The sequence below is a fragment of the Pongo pygmaeus genome, chromosome 23 (assembly GCF_028885625.2).
Source record: "Pongo pygmaeus isolate AG05252 chromosome 23, NHGRI_mPonPyg2-v2.0_pri, whole genome shotgun sequence".
Taxonomy (NCBI): Eukaryota; Metazoa; Chordata; class Mammalia; order Primates; family Hominidae; genus Pongo; species Pongo pygmaeus.
Window position 1 is genome coordinate 54825213 of NC_085931.1, and position 19765 is coordinate 54844977.

The following is a 19765-nucleotide window of genomic DNA, read 5'->3' on the forward strand; positions in this document are numbered from 1 at the left end:
TCTGGAAACTCAGCTCCTCCACTGAACACAAGCCAAGACTACAATAATATGAAACCAGTGGTCGCTCAAGGTACTCAGATCAACACCTGAACCCAAACCAGACCAACGAGGCAGGGTTAACTCAATTCCTTATACTAATGGCCCAGCAGTTAAAAAGCCAGACTCATTTCCAAGCATAAATATGGCTGACCTTAGTCTCTACTGTCTAATATACTGTGTTGAGCAGTCAAAAGATACTATACACAAAAAAGGCAAAAAAAAAAAACAAAAAAAAAAACAAAAAAAACCTGTCAAGAGACAAAGCAATCAACAGAATCAGACTCATGGAATTTATAAGAAGTCTGATTAACATGTTAAAGGTTCCCAAGGAAAAGATGGACAACACACATGAACAGATGCGATTATTTCAGCAGAGAAATGAAAACTCTAAGTGGAAATGCCAGAGGGAAAAAAACAGAACAGAAACATTGAATGCTTTTGACGGCTCATCAGCAGACTTGACGCAGCAGAAGAAAGAAGCAGTTAGCCACAGATTGGTCCAAAGAGAGTACCCAAACTGGAACAAAAAGAGAAAAAGAAAGAAGCCAGATGCAGTAGCATGCCTGCAGACCCGGCTACTCAGGAGGCTGAGGAAGGAGGACTGCTTAAGCCCAGGAATTCTAGGCCAGTCTGAGCAGCAGTGAGATCCTGTCTCAAAAAAAAAGGAAAGAAAAAAGAGGGAAGAAAACAGAATACAACATCCAAGAGCTGGAGGACAACATCAAACAATCTAACATATATGTAATTGGAATCTCAAAGGAAGAAAGAATGAGGTAAAATAAACATTTTCTAAGATAATGGCTGAGAACTTTTCCAAAATAATGAAAAGCATCAAACCACAGATCCAGGAGGCTTAGAGGAATCCCAAGTAGAATAATTAACACACACATACAAAAACCCTAGACATATCATATTCAAAGTGCTGAAAATCAAAGACAAAGAGAAAACACTGAAGGCAGCCAGAAGAAAACAGGCACATTACCCAGTGGAAAAAAGAACAAGCCAACATTTCAGCAGAAGCTAAACAAGCCAAGGCCATGGCAGCTCACGCCTGTAATCTCAGCACTTTGGGAGGCCGAGGTAAGAGGATCATTTGAACCCATGAGTCCAAGACCAGCCTAGGCAACATGATGAGACCTTATATCTCTACAGAAATATAAAACATTAGCCAGATGTGGTGGCGCACACTTATAGTCCTAGCTACTTGGGAGGCTGAGGCAGGAGGATGGCTTGAGCCCAGGAGGTCAAGGCTGCAGTGAGCCATGATTGCCTCACTGCACTCCAGCCTGGGCAATAGAGTAAGACTCTGTCTCAAAAAAAAAAAAAAAAAAAAAAGAAAGAAAGAAAGAAAAAGAAACTATGGCCAGGCACTGTGACTCACACCTGTAATCCCAGCACTTTGGGAGGCCAAGGCAAAAGAAACCATGGCCAGGCATGGTGGCTCACATCCATAATCCCAGGACTTTGGTAGGCCAAGGCAGGAGGATTATTTAAACCCAGGAGTTCAAGACCAACCTGGTCAATATGGCAAGACCCCCATCCCTACAAAAAATCAAAAAATTAGCCAGGCATCGTGGCTCATGCCTGTGGTCCCAGCTACTTGGGAGGCTGAGGTGAGAGGATCACTTGAGCCCAGGAGGTTGAGGCTACAGTGAGCACTCCAGCCTGGGTGACAGAGCAAGACCCTGTCTCCAAAAAAATAAAAATAAAGATAAATAAGTAAAAGAAACTATGCAAGCCAGAAGACACAGGAGGATCATCTCTAGAGTTCTGAAAGATACTACAGGGGAGGTCTAGGAAGAATGTTTAGCCTCTCATTTAACAGACAAGTGGACTTGAAGATGGGAAGTCATCAGGTACTCAGAGGGCAACATGGGGGAAAGGAGACATGAGGGGAGGGGAGCAACATACCGGACAAGAGGAGCAGACTGTTCCCTGTGGCTGGCGAGCAAGGAGGTGGAAAAGGTGGAGTCCAGGTCACAGAAGGGCAGGCTAAGGGGGTGAATGCTGCCTGGCAGCAATGGGAGCCGGTAAAGAACTCTAAATGGGGAGTCCCCAAGTTAGACTGGTGTTTCTAGGAAATCACTCTAGCTACCAAGTGAAGGATGAGCTGAAGGGTGACTCAGGAGGAGGCCACTGGAACACTCCAGGTGAGAGGGGAAGAATCCTAAGACTGTGGCAGGGGCTGAAGGAGCCAAAAGATCTGAGAGCTGCTTGGGGGGCAGATGCACCCCCTTGTAGAAGCAAGTAACAAGGGCACGGTGGAGGAGGAGTCATTGCTGTCTGGGAAGAATGAGAAAGGAGGAATCCAAGACGAGGCCCTGGAGCTCAGACAAGCAGACTCAGGGTATCTTCCTATTCCGCCAGGGCCAACTACTCAGGAGGTTGTGCTCCCAGCAGCCCCATCTCCTTCTTCTTCCAGAAGTCGTTCTGCAGGCTTTCGCCTCCCAGCCCGGTTGAGTGATGGGGAGAAACGTGACCCCCGCAGACCCAGGACACTTGGTTTGCCACCCCCTTCCCCAGGTCAAGCCTCCTGAGTATGTGTAACAGCCGGAAGACAAAGGGGAAAGGATGAGGGAGCAAGAGGAGAAGGATGGGGAAAGAGGAACTTCTCGGTTCTTCTGGTACAAAACTACACGTTCCATTCTTCAGGCCTCTGCATTCCCTCATAGGATGCAGGTAACTCACCACACTGCTGTGAAACACTTTGTTACCCTGTGTGGTAAAGCTCAAAGGGCTCCGCATGCTCCCTGATCTCAGAACAAACTGGTAACCCAGGAAGTGCTGACAGGTTCTAGCTCCCACCCCCACGCCTCTCTTACCCCCTCCTGTGGGTGGTTTCTCTCCAGGATCTACACTGGGTGCTGACACTACCCCAGCCCTTTGCCCTCCCTGGGCCCTCATTTTCACGTCTATAAAAAGGAAATAATCACAAGAGCACAGGGCTGTCCTGAGGATCAAAGTGGGTAAAGGGCAAAACAGCATCTGTAATGGGTAATCCACCCAACCTGTCTCCTCCTCCATGCAGTCTCCCAAGATCCTCCTCTTCAGAACCCTCATTCCCAGGCCATTTACCTGACCCTGAGAACAGCCACCCTGACTTGTCAGTTAACTTTTCAGCGTTAGGATTCTGGCTTACTCCATGTCACTGCAAGTGCCACAAGGTCACCATCACCTCATGCCCAGCCCTTCTGAAACCTGTCTCTCCCAGGCACAGTGACACACACACCAAGAAAACTAGGACATCCATCTAGCCTGGGACCTGCACACCATGAGTCTCCCCTCAGCTTCAGCTCCCCTCAGCTTCAACCCCTGAGTTGTCTGAAAATTTAAGACTTAAATGAATCAATCTGGTCAAATCCTCTCATTTTTAATGAGCAAACTGAGGTTCAAAGAAACCAAGTGGCTCACCCAAGCCCAGGCCCAGGAGATTCCATCTGCATCAGTGAGAATGCGCACACACTTCAGGACTGGCCGGAACCAGGGGGAAAATAAAATCAGGGCAGTGGGTGCTCGGGCTGAGCCAGGGACCGTATTTCAAAGCCCAAGCTCCACGACTTTGGGGCTGTGCCCCCTCGGGGACGAGCACCCGATTCAAATCAACCTGTTGACAAAACCAATGGCAGTGATTCCATCAAACCAACAACACACACGGACAAAATGTTTTCACAGACACAATCAGATTTAATACAACCACCGTCCCAGGACCAAATACGCTGTAAGAATGAATAGGAACAAAATCAGCGATCAACAGAAAGGTCCTTCTCAGAAGACACAATGGGCTCCTACTGTCTGGATCACGGTTTTACCTGGCGCTGTCCAGCAGAACTTTCAGCTGTGATAGGAGCACTCCATATCTGTGCCACCCAATATAGCAGCCGCTAGCCCCATGTGGCTACTGAGCACTTGAAACATGGTGATGTTATTGAGGAACTGAATTTCCACTTTTATTTCATTTTAATTCATTAGATATAAGCAGCCGCCTGTGGGCAGCGGCTCCTACGCTGGAGAGCACAGTCCTAACCCGCCATCTAAGCTAGAATGTCACAAGCACAAAAAGAATCTGAGCAAGCAGCATGGGGTTGTGGGAAAAAATACTGGACAGGAAGCGAAGGCAGGATCTAATTATCATTGCCTTAGCCACCAGAAAGCCCCCACCACCCCTGTGAACCCCAGTTTCTCCATCAGCGGAGGGTGGGAAGGGGTTGACAAGGGACCAGGCCCTTCCGGCTCTGACCACCTGCAAGTTCGTTAGGATCTCCTAGACCTGGGCACTGGAAATCCAAGGAGGCCCGTGGGTTCCCTGCCATGGCAGGTGAAGGGGGCAGCTGTTAGTCCTGGCTACTTGCCCCAACCCCAGCACCAACCATGTCTCCCCCATCAGACTGAGAGCTCACTAAGGACAGGCACCAGATAGGGCCTCTCTCGGCCTCCCCAGCCCCTAGCAAAGCATCTGGGCACAACAGGTGTTCAGGGCTTAAAAGTCAGCATTAACCACGAGCCTTTCCGGCATGTGTCTGGATCTGGGCTAAGCGCTCTCACCCACCATTTTGCTCATCCTCACAGCCACACATCAGTGGGCCGAGGCGGTCTCTTCTCCCTCCGCAGAGACCACAGCTCAATGGGATTCTATGATCTGCCCAGAGTCACTCTGCTGGTAAGCAGCAAAACTGCATTCAAACCCAGGACTTCCAACTCCGAAGCCAGGTTCTTAATGTGTAAGCACTGACGCCTGCTACAAATCCATCCCCAGTAGCAGAGGGAAGGAAAGGAAAAGAAAATATGAACTGGGCTACCTGAAGTCCACTTGGAGGGGCCTCAGAGAAGTGACACAAACCTCAAAATTCCTAAGTGGCTGAGACTTCCAGCATTTTAAAGCCTACTAGAAAGAAGGATGGGTCCCCCTCCTTCTTGGGCCCTCATGATTTTCCAAGGGCAACGGAGCACCCATAAGGCAGGGGAAAAGCTGGCCGTGGACCAGGAGACCTAGCTAGACCTGACCTGTGTCCCTCAGCAACTGTGTGACTCCGAACAATTTGTGCCTTCTCTGAGCCTCTGAAAAAAAGGTGTAAGATTCCCTCGCAGATTAACAGTGATAGAGCACTTGGCCCGCAGGACTTAATGAGTGACCACAGCAGCCAACGACATGCTTAGCCATTCCTAAAGCATTTTAGGTCCCACCCCATGCGGCAACTGGCATGTGCTCAAGATAGCTGCCCATCGAACGCTCTGTTCTCCAACCAACACTCTCCACTGAGAGCCCCTACTCCAATCTTCCTCAGAAGAATGTCAGGGACCTGCCCTCAGGTGTCTGGAACTCCATACAGCTACAACAGCCAAGCCTACAGCTTTTCCTGAAACTGCCCGACTGCTGATCCGGCCAAGCCTACAGCTTTTCCTGAAACTGCCCGACTGTTGGTCCAGCATGACCTTAGAGCCAGACACCTTCTAAACCACGCTGTGCCCGCCTCAAATACAGTGGCAACAAGGGAATCCCTAGCGCATGTTTAGAGAACAGGAAAGCTGCTACCTCCTTTCCCTACAAACCTCAGATGGGGTACTATACAATCTCCTACCTCAGGTCTGGAAGCAGACCAGCCTAGCTTTAATTCCCAGGTCAGCCACTCACCAGCTGAGTGACCTTGGACCAGCCTCTTCCCCTCTCTGAGCCTCTGTGCCTAGACTGTAAAGTGTCTACCACCACTAGCTCACAGCTGTTATTGTGAATGCGACGTCAGTTAATGCTGGGAAATGTGAATGCCCCAGGTCCTGCCTCGGTGATGGAGGCAGCCCTGAAACAAGAGAACGTACAAGCAAGGCACTCCAGGCGGGGGCTGGTCCCATCCCCCACCCGGAGCCCACGCTGGAAAGGAGGGACGTTACATTTCCACGTTGAAAGCCCTGACGCCCATGTTATCTCCCTTCCCAGGTGAACACCAGGACTTCGCACTCATCAAAGGTTGGGCAGGATTCAGGAACAGAGAGGTTGAGTGACCTGTCCAAGGTCACACAGCCAGCCAGGTAAAGGGAGAAGCAGGGATGGGTGGCGGCCCTGGGCCCATCCTCCTGCAGCGCCGGCCAAATAGGCTCCATCTCCACGGAACGGGCCGCTACCGAAAGTCTCTGACCTTGGTTTCCCCAGGTGAGAACCAAGCCCCTTCCCACCCCCACCCTACCCCGCCCCGCAGGGATCCGAGCATCGGGAGAGCGGTGGGCAGGGCGGGGGCGGTGGCGAGGGCGACCACCCGGCCCGGCAGAAGCCCCGGGCGCGGGCGCGGCGTCTACGCGGCCGCGCTGCAGAGCCGGGGCATGGCGTGGCGGGCGCGGTCGGCGCGGGGCTCACCGGACTTGGGGTAGGTGACAATCCACACGTCGCTGGGCCGCACCGGGAAGTTGGCGATCTCCTCCATCTTCCCGCGGCAGAAGGGCGGCAGCCGCACGCCATGGAACTCGAAGTATTTGCTCTCGAACTCCCCTGGGGTGCTGGGGGTCTCGGCCTCGCTCTCCGCCATGCCGCCGCCGTCGCCGCCGCCTCCCGGCTCGCAGCCCGCACGCGCCCGCGCCCGCGCCCGCGCCCCGCACACGCTCGCGCCCCACCGGCGCGCGGCGGCAGCTCCGCAGGCGTGACGTCATGGCGCCGCCCGACGCGCGGCGGAGGCTCCGCGGGTATGACGTCATGGCGCCGCCCGGCACGCGGCCGTGGCGCTGCATGGGCGTGACGTCAGGGCGCTGCGGAGCCGCGCCCTCCCCGCTCTGCCCCCGGCCGCGGTCAACCACGCGCTCCCGGGGCTGACAGAGACCCTGGCCCGCGGTCCGCAGCCTCCTCAGTCGTGCGTGCGTTCGTTCCGCTCATGGCTTCTGTCACTCAGCAAGCGCTCAACACAGACGCATGAGATACCCTGGCTGGAAGGCCCCGAAAGGTAGTCGTCCATTCAACACGTGCTTAGCGCGCTCCTGATCTGTGCCAGTTACTGGGCCAGGCCCCCGACACGCGTCAGGGTAGAAGCAAGCAGAAGCCTGGCCCTGTTGGAGCTTACATTGGTAAATAACCAAGATCATTTCAGGTAAATGTTAGGTGCTATTAAAAATATGCGTCTTTGCCAGGCGCGGTGGATCACGCCTGTAATCCCAGCACTTTGAGAGGTTGAGCACGGGCAGATCTCCTGAGGTCAAGAGTTCGAGACCAACCTGGGTAAATGGTGAAACCGCATCTCTACAAACATACAAAAAAAAAAAAGAAAAATTAGCAGTGAGTTGTGAGCTTGCACCACTGCACTCCAGTCTGGGCAACAGGACGAGATCTTCCAAAAAAAAAAAAAAAAGGTATGGGCCACCTTGTCCAGCCAAAAAAAAAGTGCTTTTTTTTTTTTTTTTTTGAGACAGAGTCTGGCTCTGTCGCCCAGGCTGGAGTGCAGGGGCGCGATCTCAGCTCACTGCAAGCGCCACCTCCCGGGTTCACGCCATTCTCTTGGCTCAGCCTCCTGAGTAGCTGGGACTACAGGCACCTGCCACCATGCCCAGCTAATTTTTTGTATTTTTTTTTTGTTTTAGTAGAGACGGGGTTTCACCGTGTTAGCCAGGATGGTCTCAATCTCCTGACCTCGTGATCTGCCCGCCTTGGCCTCCCAAAGTGCTGGGATTACAAGTGTGAGCCACCTTGCCCGGCCAAAAAGTGCTTCTTAATATCCCACGAGTAGGGGAGGGCAGTGTTGGATTGCAAATTCCAGGACCCCAGATCTATGGAGAAAAATTACAAAAATATACATTTAGCAAGGCACTTCTTGTGCAAACTATAATTTAAGAGCAACCGAGTTCTAGAGATCTCAGTGCAACCCCTTGCCAGTCATGCACTCAACAGACATATATGAAGCACCTGCTAACATGCCTGGGGAAGCACAAAGATGAAAACAACACAGCCTGCTCTCATTCTCTGCAGCCAAGCATCATCAGCTGTGTAAAGGAAAAGAATGATTCCTACCTCTAAATAGTGTAGCCAGGAGGATGGAAGGAGTTTACACCAACAAGAATCTGGAGCAGAGTGGATGGACAGGACCTATTCCTACTCTCTCCTTCTTACTGTAGAGTGAGACACGTGCATTCTGACACCAAAGACATACATACACATGGGCTGAGAAGCGCAGGCCATGTGTACACAGCAGACAGAGAGAGGAAACAGCAATTAATCCTGACTTGGGAAGCTTGTGGATGTCTTTCCAAAAAAGAAAGAGGACATTCCGAGCACCCAGCGTTTATTCAGAATAATTAGGCCAATGGCAAAAGGGCATCTAGCCAAAAGCTAGAGGGATTGAGTGAATGAATGAATATCCTGATGTTTCAGGTGAGGGTTCTCACTGTGGGAGAAGGAAGATGTAAGTGGGGAATGCGAGAAGGCAGGGAAGAACTCTATGGTATTGGATTGGAATTGGAGATATTGACATGAGTTTATGATATTTTTAAATTCCTATTTCTTATGTTTGCTGGAAAAGCCTTTAGGCAATGATATCTCAATAATACTAGGCATACCCACTGCCCAGATCTTTGCTAAATACTTCCCTCACCAAATGAACCTGGGGTTTCTTGGAGAAAAAGCCAATTCCAGAGCAAGGAAAGTACAAGATGAACCTAAAACGTCTTGTTGAGTCTTGAACTCCTGCAAGTTCAAAAATGTTGGGAATAGGTCAGAAGGACACGGGGTATAGCATGAAAGTATTATCATAGGTCAAATCAGAAACAATTTGAGCATGTTAGACAAAAATGGGAAACAACCCACATACCCAACAGTAGAATAGATAAATGGCAATATATTCATATAATGGAATACTTACAGTAATTTTTTTTAAAAAAAGAATGTAACTGAGAAGAATGTCACAGTCAAAATGATGAACAAAATAAGTCAAGCACAAAAAATGGTATGTTGTATGATTCTATTTATATACAGTCAAAACCAAGCAAAACTGATCTATAGTGATAGAGGTGAGAATAGTCTTAACCTGGGGCATTGGAAAGAGGGTTGACTGGGAGCAGACTCAAGGTTACCTACCCTCCATAGTGTTGGAAACATCATAGCTTGCTCTTAGTGGCGGTTACATGAACATATAGACATAGATAAAAGTACAGACATGGACATAGATGCAGGCCTTGCTTCACGGATACGCAACCGGGGGAGCCACACAGGGTTCTGTGCTCAAAAGGGCCCCACACTTTGGAATTTAATGGTCTGTGGTCACCATCTTGAAATTGTTGCATTTATCTTTGAGTTTGTTTTGTAAGTGAAGTCTGGTCAAAATTAGCTGGGAGTGGTGACACACACCTGTAATCCCAGCTACTCAGGAGGCTGAGGCAGGAGGATCGCTTGAACCTGGGAGATGGAAGTTGCAGTGAGCTGAGATCACACCACTGCACTCCAGCCTGGGTGACAGAACAAGACTCCATCTTAAAAAAAAAGCAAATTGTTCTTCCCATATGAGTGGGCAGCATTTAATTTGTTGAGGGCTTGTATAGAACAAAAAGGTAAAGGAAGGTTGAATTTGCTCTCTGCCTGATTACTTCAATAGAGACATCAATCTTCTCCTTCTCCCAGTGCTCCTGGTTCTCGGGCCATCAGAACTGGATCACATCTACAGCAGCAGATCTCCTGCTCTCAGGTCTTCACACTACACTGCCGGCTTTCCTGGGTCTCCAGCTTGCAGAGGGTAAATCATTCCCAGCCTCCACAATCATGTGAGCCAATACCTTATAATATATCTCTTTCTATAAACATATATGAAACTAGGGGTCATATATGTAAGTGTATATACATAGATATATATGTATTTGTCTTGTTTCTCCAGAGAACCCTAAGACACCACCTTAACCAGGTGATCAAAATAAATGTTACCAATGCCATGGCGAACTGACAGCATGCGCCACCAGATGTGATACACTGAAAAGGACACAGAGTCACTTACGTGGTATTCCTACGAAAAACTCCTATCCTGATCCTGAATCTAATAATGAGGAACGAATACAAAACTAAGGGACATTTTATAAAACAACTGACTCATACTCTTCAAAAATGTCAGTGTCACGAAAGACCAAAAAAAAAAAGAAAAAAAAGGCTGAAAGGACTGTTCCAGATAAAAGAGACTGAGTTATTATCAACTAAATACAACATGTGATTCTGGGTTGGATATGGGATCATTTCTTGAAAGCCATAATGAGCCAGGCGTGATGGTTCATGCCTGTAATCCCAGCACTTTGGGAGGCCAAGGCGGGTGGATCATCTGAGGTCAGGAGTTCGAGACCAGCCTGGCCAACATGGTGAAACCCCGTCTCTACTAAAAATACAAAAATTAGCTTGGCATAGTGGCAGGCACCTGTAATTCCTGCTACTTGGGAGGCTGAGGCAGAAGAATTGCCTGAACCTGGGAGGCAGAGGTGGTGAGCTAAGATCATGCCACTGCACTCCAGCCTGGGTGACAGAGCAAGACTCCGTCTGGAAAAAAAAAAAAAAGCCATAATGGGCATTAATGGGATAATTTGCAATATTCGAATATAGACTCTAGATTAGATAATATTCTATTTTAAATTTCCTAAATTTGAAAACTGCACTGTGGTCATGTAAAAATGTCCATTTGCCTCGGAGGTACATGTGGAAGTATTTGGGGGTGAAGAATCATGATGTCTGCCACTTACTTTCAAATGATTTTACACAAATAAAACCACAATTATAACCCTAATGCAAGCACATGTATGTATATACATTGAGAGCGAGAAAGAAAATGTGGGAAAAGCCACAAGTGTGAATGTAGGTGATGATATATGTTCATTGTGTAGTCATTTTCTATTTTGCTATAATGAATTACCACAAACTCAGCTCTGTAAGTCAGAAGTCTGATGCTGGTACCACTAGACCAAAAGGAAGGTGTCAGCAGGGCTGCATTCCTTTCTGGAGGATCCAGGGGAGAACCTATTTCCTTGCTTTCTTTAGCTTCTAGAAGCCACCCACCTTCCCTAGCTCATGGTTTCTTTCTGTCTTCAAAATGGCAGACACAGTCTTTCTCACATCGTATCACTCTTTTTGTTTACTTGTTTATTTGAGACAAAGTTTCACGCTTGTTGCCCAGGCTGGAGTACAGTGGCACGATCTCGGATCACTGCAACCTCCGCCTCCCGGGTTCAAGCGATTCTCCTGCCTCAGCCTCCTGAGTAGCTGGGATTATAGGCATGCACCACCACGCCCGACTAATTTTGTATTTTTATTAGAGACAGGGTTTCTCTATGTTGGTCAAGCTGGTCTTGAACTCCCGACTTCAGTTGATCCACCTGCCTTGAACTCCCGAAGTGCTGGGATTACAGGCATGACGCACCGCGCTTGGCCACATCACTCTTACATTGACTCTTCTTCTGTCTCTGTCCTCCACTTCTGAGGACCCTTGTGATTACATTGGACCCACCCAATAATCTAAGATAATCTCCCTATTTTAAGATCAGCTGATCAGCAACCTCAATTTCATCTACAGCCTTAGTTTGCCTTTGACATATAACATAACATATTCACAGGCTCCAAGGACTGGAATGTGGACATCTTTGGAGGACTGTTATTCTGCCTACCACAATTGCAGTAAACTTTTCTATAGGTTTAACTTTTTTTCAGAATAGAAACCTAAAGAAAAACCTTTATTAACAGAAAATCCCTAGGAATTTGCAAAAAGGCTGCTAGAACTAATAAGTGAGTTTAGTAAGGTCATAGGATACAAGGCCAACAAATAAAAACAATCCCATTTATACATACTAGTAACAAACAATTGGGAATTGAAATTTTAAAAATACCATTTTTAATAGCATTAAAAACTATTAGATACTTATATGTAGGAAGATATGACAAGATTTGTTTGGCAAAACCTACAAAACATTAGTGAGAGAAATGTTTTAAAACTTAAAGAAATGGAGAATTATGCCCTGTTCATGGATTCAGCATATTGTTAAGGTGCTCATTCTGCCCAGTCTCACTTTTTTTTGTTTGTTTGTTTGAGACGGAGTCTCGCTCTGTCGTCCAGGCTGGAGCGCAGTGGCGCGATCTTGGCTCACTGCAACCTCTGCCTCCTGGGTTCAAGCGATTCTCCTGCCTCAGCCTCCTGACTAGCTGGGATTACAGGCACGTACCACCATGCCTGGCTAATTTTTTTGTATTGTTTTTAGTAGAGACAGGGTTTCAACATGCTGGCCAGGCTAGTCTCGAACTCCTGACCTCATGATCCGCCTGCCTCGGCTTCCCAAAGTGCTGGGATTACAGGCATGAGCCACCGCACCCAGCCTCCTCACATTTATCTATAGAGTCAGTGCAATTCCAGGTAAATCCCACTGGACTCTAAAATTTATATAGTCAGTCTAAAATCCCACAGACTGACTCTAAAATTTATATAGAAAAATAGTCCGGGCATGGTGGCTCACGCCTGTAATCCCAGCACTTTGGGAGGCCAAGGCAGGCGGATCATGAGATCAGGAGATCAAGACCATCCTGGCTAACATGGTGAAACCCCGTCTCTACTAAAAATACAAAAAATTAGCCGGGCACGGTGGCGGGTGCCTGTAGTCCCAGCTACTGGGGAGGCTGAGACAAGAGAATGATGTGAACCCGGGAGGCAGAGCTTGCAGTGAGCCGAGATTGTGCCACTGCACTCCAGTCTGGGCAACAGAGCGAGACCCCGTCTCAAAATAAATAAATAAATAAAAAATAAGAAAAATAAAGAACCTAGAATAGGCAAAATAATTTTGAAAAAGAATAGCAAAGTTTGAGGGCTCACACTACCTGATTTCAAGACTTATTGTAAAGCTACTTACCTTAACACTGTAAATCAAAACAATATGTAACTGACGTAAGCATAAACATGTAAATAAATGGAACAGAATAGAAAGCTCAAAAATATACCCAAACATCTATGACCAATTGTTTTTTGACAAAGATATCCTTAAAGAGCAGAAAGCAGTTAACTTCTCTTGAGCCAAAAATGTCCATCAAGGCCTGAGCCTTTGAATAGAGAAAACCTCACCGCTGCATAAGAAGGGGCATAAGAAGGGGCCGGATAGCGCTTTGTCCTGAAGAGGCTCTTCTTCAGTAAGGTTAACCTAGTAGATCTCCAAATCTCAGCCCTCTGAGATCCATCCGCAAGGCTGCTGAGGCAGCAGGGAAGGCAGGTCGCTGTCCGCGGTGCTGAACGCACAGCTTCCCCCTTATCTTCCTGCCCTTCCATCCTGGCACGCTGGGTAACCACAACTCCCGATGCCCCGATTTTCCTTTGTTGTATTCTATCTTGGGGCATCTTTTCCTATTTCTATGTGCTATCTTGTTCTTAATAGGAGAAAAGGCATACAAATTTAATGTGCATACATGGGAGCCTTCAGAATGAAGACCCAGCTTCCCCATGAGTTACAGAATCTTACATACCATTTTGAGGTTACAGAAAGAACAGGAGCTTAGATTCTGGTAAAACAGATTATGAGAGGGGGAAAGAAGCTTGACTAGCAAAGGTGTCCTTGTTAGGTGGATGAAGCCTCCCTTGGAGAGAATAGATGGTAAAGGGTGTGAGAGTCCCAGTCGCTCTTGGATCTGGGGAAAGAATAGAAGGGTGGGGGAGGGGAAGGGCATGGCAGCATTCGTGGAGATTCTCTACAGATGCAGATTTCCCCACTTAAGGCAGCTTTGCAAGGCCGCTTCTGTCAAGATGACCAAGTGGCAGCCATTTCAAAATATGTCAAAGAAATATATTTTGAGGTAAAATATTTTAATTTCCTTCAATTCCCCACTTTGAAACTTCAAACAAGTTTCCCATATCAAAAGCCAAGCCAGGATGGCTGCAGTGGCTCGCACCTGTAATCACAGCACTTTGGGAGGCTGAGGTGGGAGGCTCACTTGATCCCAGGAGTTCGAGACCAGCCTGGGCAACACAGCAAAACCCCATCTTTTTCAAAATAGAAAAAATTGACCAGATGTGGTGGCACACACATGCCCAGCTACTCAGGAGGCTGAGACAGGAGGATTGCTTGAGCCTGGGAGGTCAAAGCTGCAGTGAGCCAAGATCATGCCCCTGCACTCCAGTCTGGGTGACAGAAAACAAACAAACGAAAAAACCCAAGCTGATAGCTTTGGAGAAATTTGGGTTAGAGGTTGTTAGATTGAGATAGAGAAAAGGGGAGAAAAGACAAACTGGATAAATAGGTGCAAATTGAAATGTATCATCCCATATTGTCAGAGGCATTCAAACCAGAGTGACTCCTTTTTGAATAGGGGCTGGGTAAAATAATGCTGAGACCTACTGGGCTGCATTCCCAGGGGGCTAGGCATTCTTAATCACAGAATGAGATAGTAGGTCAGAACAAGGTACAGGTCACAAAGACCTTGCTGATGAAACAGGATGCAGTACAGAATCTGGCCCTTGAGGCCGGGTGCAGTGGCTCATGCCTGTAATCCTAGCGCTTTGGGAGACCAAGGTGGGCGGATCACTTAAGGTCAGGAATTTGAGACCAGCCTGGCCAACATAATGAAACCCCAACTCTACTAAAAATACAAAAACTTAGCCGGGTGTTGTAGCACACGCCTGTAATCCCAGCTACATGGGATGCTGAGGCACCAGAATAGCTTGAGCCTGGGAGGCAGAGGTTTCAGTGAGCCAAGATCATGCCACTGCACTCCAGCCTGGGCAACAGAGTGAGATTCCGTCTCAATGTAAAAAAATAAAAAATAAAAAAGGCCGGTGCAGTGGCTCACGCCTGTAATCCCAGCACTTTGGGAGGCCAAGGAGGATGGATTGTCTGAGGTCAGGAGTTTGAGACCAGTCTGACCAACATGGCGAAACCCCATCTCTACTAAAAATACAAAAATTAGCCAGATGTGGTGGTGTGTGCCTGTAATCCTATGATTATATATATATATATATGATGGGAAGCGGTGGTCGGGCATGCCTCATTATATCCTACCCCCTTTTGGAATCACAGATAGAAAATATTCTTTTTTTAACATTTCTAGTAGCTTTATTCATAACAGCAAAAACTGGAAACAAAGTATTAATATATTCATTCATTGAGCAAATGGTTAAACAAACTATGGTACATCCATACTATGGAATACTATTCAGCAGTAAAAAAGGAATGAATGATTGATAAATGCAACAACCTGGATGAATCTCCAGAGAATCATGCTGAATGTAAAAAGATAAGCCCCAAAGATTACATACTATGTTATTCCATTTATATAGTATTCTTGAAATAACAAAATTACAAAAATGGAGACTAGACGAGTGGTCATTACGGGTTAAGGAGAGGGTGGGAGCAGAAGGGAAATGAGTGTGCCTATGAAAGGAAAACATGCCAGTATCTTGGTTGTGATACTGGACTACAGTTTTTTTAAATGTTTTATTTCCATAGGTAACTGGGGAACAGGTGGTGTTTGGTTATACGAGTAAGTTCTTTGGTGGTGATTTTTGAGATTTTGGTGCACCCATCACCTGAGCAGTATACACTGCACCCAATTTGTAGTCTTTTATCCCTCACCCCCTTAGAACCCTTTCCCCCTGAGTCCCCAAAGTCCATTGTGTCATTCTTATGCCTTTGCATCCTCATGGCTTAGCTCTCATTTATGAGTGAGAACATATAATGTTTGGTTTTCCATTTCTGAGTTACTTCACTTAGAATATAGCCTCCAATAGGCAGAGCTTTCAGTGAGCCGAGATCGCGCCACTGCACTCCAGCCTGGGTGACAGAGCGAGACTCTCTCTCAAAAAAAAAAAAAAAAAAAAGAATATAGCCTCCAATCTTATCCAGATTGCTGCAAATACTGCAAATACTGTCAATTCATATCTTTTTTATGGCTGATGGCTGAGTAGCATTCCATCATGTATATACACCACAGTTTCTTTATCCACTCAGTGATTGATGGACATTTGGGTTGGTTCCACATTTTTGCAATTGAGAACTGTGCTGCTATAAACATGCATGTGAAGTATCTTTTTCATATAATGACTTTTTTTCCTCTGAGTAGACACCCAGTAGTGGGATTGCTAGATGAAATGGTAGTTCTACTTTTAGTTCTTTAAGGACTCTCCACACTGTTTTCCATAGTGGTTGTACTAGTTTACATTCCCACCAGCTGTGTAGAAGGGTTTCCTGTTCACTACATCCATGCCAATATCTATTATTTTTTGATTTTTTGATTTTTTTATTATGGCCGTTCTTGCAGGAGTAAGGTGCTATTGCATTGTGGTTTCGATTTGCATTTCCCTGATCATTAGTGATGATGAACATTTTTTCATATGTTTGTTGGCCATTTGTATATCTTCTTTTGAGATTTGTCTATTCACGTCCTTAGCCCACTTTTTGGTGAGATTGTTTTTTTCTTGCTAATTTGTTTGTGTTCATTGTAGATTCTGGATACTATTCTTTGTCAGAAGAATAGATTGGGAAGATTTTCTCCCACTCTGTGGGTTGTCTGTTTACTCTGCTCACTGTTCCTTTTGCCATGCAAAAAGCTCTTTAATTTAAGTCCCAGCTATTTATCTTTGTTTTTATCGTTCATTCGCTTTTAGATTCTTGGTCATGAAATCCTTGCCTAAGCCAATGTCTAGAAGGGTCTGTCTGATGTTATCTTCTAGAATTTTTATAGTTTCAGGTCTTAGATTTAAGTCTTTGATCCATCTTGAGTTGATTTTTGTATAAGGTGAGAGATCCAATTTCATTCTCCTACATGTGTCTTGCCAATTATCCCAGCACCACTGTTGAATAGGATGTCCTTTCCCCACCTTATGTTTTTGTTTGCTTTGTCAAAGATCAGTTGGCTGTAAGTATTTGGGTTTATTTCTGGCCTGTGTGTCTATTTTTATACCAGTACCATGCTGTTTTGGTGACTATGGCCTTATAGTATAGTTTGAAATCATGTAATCTGATGCTTCCAGATTTGTTCTTTTTGCTTAGTCTTGATTTGACTATGTGGGCTCTTTTTTGTTTCCATATGAATTTTAGAATTGTTTTTTCTAGTTCTGTGAGGAATTATAGCAGTATTTTGATGGGAATTGCATTGCATTTGTAGATTGTTTTTGACAGTGTGGTCATTTTCACAATATTGAGTCTACCCATCCACAAACATGGGATGCATTTCCATTTGCATGTGTGGTCTATGATTTCGTTCAGCATTGTTTTTTAGTTTTCCTTGTACAGGTCTTCCACCTCCTTGGTTAGTTATATTCCTAAGTTGTTTTTTTGTTTGTTTGTTTGTTTGTTTTGTTTTGTTTTGCAGCTATTGTAAAAGGGGTTGAATTCTTGATTTGATTCTCAGCTTGGTCACTGTTGGTGTATAGGAGAGCTACTGATTTGTGTACATTAATTTTGTATCTGGAAACTTTGCTGAATTCTTTTATCAGTTCTAGGAGCTTTTTGAAGGAGTCTTTAGGGTTTTCTAGGTATACAATCATAACCTCAGCAAACAGCAACCGTTTGACTTCCTCCTTACCGATTTGGATGCCCTTTATTTCTTTCTCTTGTCTGATTGCTCTGGCTAGGACTTCCAGTACTATGTTGAAAAGAACTGGTAAGAGTGGGCATTCTTGTCTTGTTCCAGTTCTCAGAAGGAAGAAAAGCTTCTTTAAATCTGATAGGAAATATTTACAATCTATTCTCTCTGAAGCCTGCTATCTGGAGGCTTCATCTGCATGGTAAAACATTGGTCTCCACAATCCTTTACCATAACCCAGATATTCCTTTCTATTGATTCCTTTTTATTGATAATAACTCTTTCAACCAATTGCCAGTCAGAAAATCTTTGAAACTGCCCTCTGACTTGGAAGCCCCCACCCAGCCACTTCTAGTCTTGCCTTTCCTGACCAATATATATCTTACATGTCTTGATTAATATATATCTTACATGTCTTGATTAATAGATATATATATATAATATATATCTTACATGTCTTGATTAATGCCTTATGTCTCCCTAAAATATATAAAACCAACTTGTGGCCCAACCACATTGGGCACATGTTCTTAGGATCTCCTAAGGGCTGCATCACAGCCCATTGATCACTCATATTTGGCACAGAATAAATCACTTCAAATACTTTACAGCGTTTGACTCTTCATCGACAAGTATCTGTATGTACTATCAAATTTTTAGGATTAAGAACTTGTTGATTATAGAAATGTCAAACACATCCAAAATTAGAGGGAATGGTATAACGAACTTCTATTTTTTTACACATCATTCAAATGACAATGAACTTCTATATACTCATCACCCAGTATCAACTATTATCACTTCATGTTTTATCATCTCCCAAATATCCAGATTGTTTTGAAGCAAACCCCATGTATTATATAATTTCATTCATAAATACTTCAGTATGGATCTCCAAGGGATAAGAGCTCTTTGAAAACATATTCCCAATACATTAACACATATAAGAAGTAATGATTTTTCCCTTACATCACTAAACATCCAGTTAGTGTACATCATTAGATTTATGGGTGGGATGCTATGCTCAGAGGGGTTGAGGCCTCTGCCTAGGAATGACTAGTAAAGCCAGATGATAAGGTTTGGCTGTGTCCTCACCCAAATCTTGAATTGTAGTTTCCATAATCCCTAAGTGTCATGGGAGGGACCCAGTGGGAGGTAATTGAATCATGGGGGCCGTTACTCCCATATTGCTGTTCTCATGATAGTGAGTGAGTTTTCACAAGATCTGACGGTTTTATAAGGGGCTTTCCCCCTTTTGCTCCACACTTGTCCTTCCTGCTTTCATGTAAAGAGGGATGTGTTTGCTTCCCCTTCTGCCATGATTGGAAGTTTCCTGAAGCCTCCCTAGCCTTGCTGAACTGAGTCAACTAAACCTCTTTGCTTTATAAATTACCCAGTCTCGAGTAGTTCTTTATAGCAGTGTGAGAACAGACTAATACAGTAAATTGGTACCACAGAGAGTGGAGTGCTGCCATAAAGATACCCAAAAATGTGGAATAGACATTGGAACTGGGTAACAGGCAGAGGTTGGAAGTTTGGAGGGCCCAGAAAAAGACAGGAATATGTAGGAAAGTTTCAAACTTCCTAGAGACTTGTTGGATGGTTTTGGCCAAAATGCTGAGTGATATGGACAATGAAATCCACACTGAGGTGGTCTCAGATGGAGAAGAAAAACTTCATGGGAACTGGAGCAAAGGTGACTCTTGCCATGCTTTAGCAAAGAGACTGGTAGCATTTTGCCCCTCCCCTAGAGATCTATGGAATTTTGAACTTGAGAGAGATGGTTTAAGGTATCTGGTGAAAGAAATTTCTAAACAGCAAAGTGTTCAAGAGGAAGCAGGGCATAAAAGTTTGGAAAATTTGCAGCCTAATGATGTGATAGAAAAACCCTTTTCTGGGGAGAAATTCAAGCTGGCTACAGAAATTTGCAAAAGTAACAAGGAGCCAAATGTTAGTCATCAAGACAATGGGGAAAATGTCTCCAGGACATGTCAGAGACCTTCATGGCAGTCCCTCCCATCACAGGTCCAGAGGCCTACGAGGGAAAAATGGTTTCCTGGGCCAGGTTCAGGGCCCCCTTGCTGTGGGCAGCCTTGGGACTTGGTGCCCTGAGTCCTAGCCACTCCAGCTGTGGCTAAAAGGGGCCAATGTACAGCTCAGGCCATTGCTTCAGAGAGTGCAAGCCCCAAGCCTTGGCAGCTTCTAAATGGTGTTGGGCCTGCTAGTGCACAGAAGTTAAGAACTGAG

The 19765-nt window shown here is 45.7% G+C and overlaps 1 protein-coding gene and 1 long non-coding RNA gene across 3 annotated transcripts in view; one reads left to right on the top strand and one right to left on the bottom strand.

The window, feature by feature from the left end:
- The window catches only part of SULT4A1 (sulfotransferase family 4A member 1), a 38605-nt gene extending 31938 nt beyond the window's left edge, over window positions 1-6667 (bottom strand). Inside the window, exon 1 of one of the 2 annotated variants that reach the window (XM_054470031.2) lies at window positions 6383-6667. In XM_054470031.2, the coding sequence (XP_054326006.1) occupies window positions 6383-6551 (169 nt within the window). In that variant the 5' untranslated portion in view covers window positions 6552-6667. The remainder of the gene's footprint in view (window positions 1-6382) is intronic. The other variant, XM_063663110.1, reaches the window with a different exon arrangement.
- Window positions 6668-7006: 339 nt separating this feature from the next.
- Window positions 7007-10256, top strand: LOC134739312 (uncharacterized). The gene is made up of 3 exons (XR_010125935.1): window positions 7007-7103; window positions 9620-9759; window positions 9870-10256. It is a non-coding gene; the product is annotated as an uncharacterized LOC134739312 (long non-coding RNA).
- The last annotated feature ends 9509 nt before the right edge of the window (window positions 10257-19765 follow it).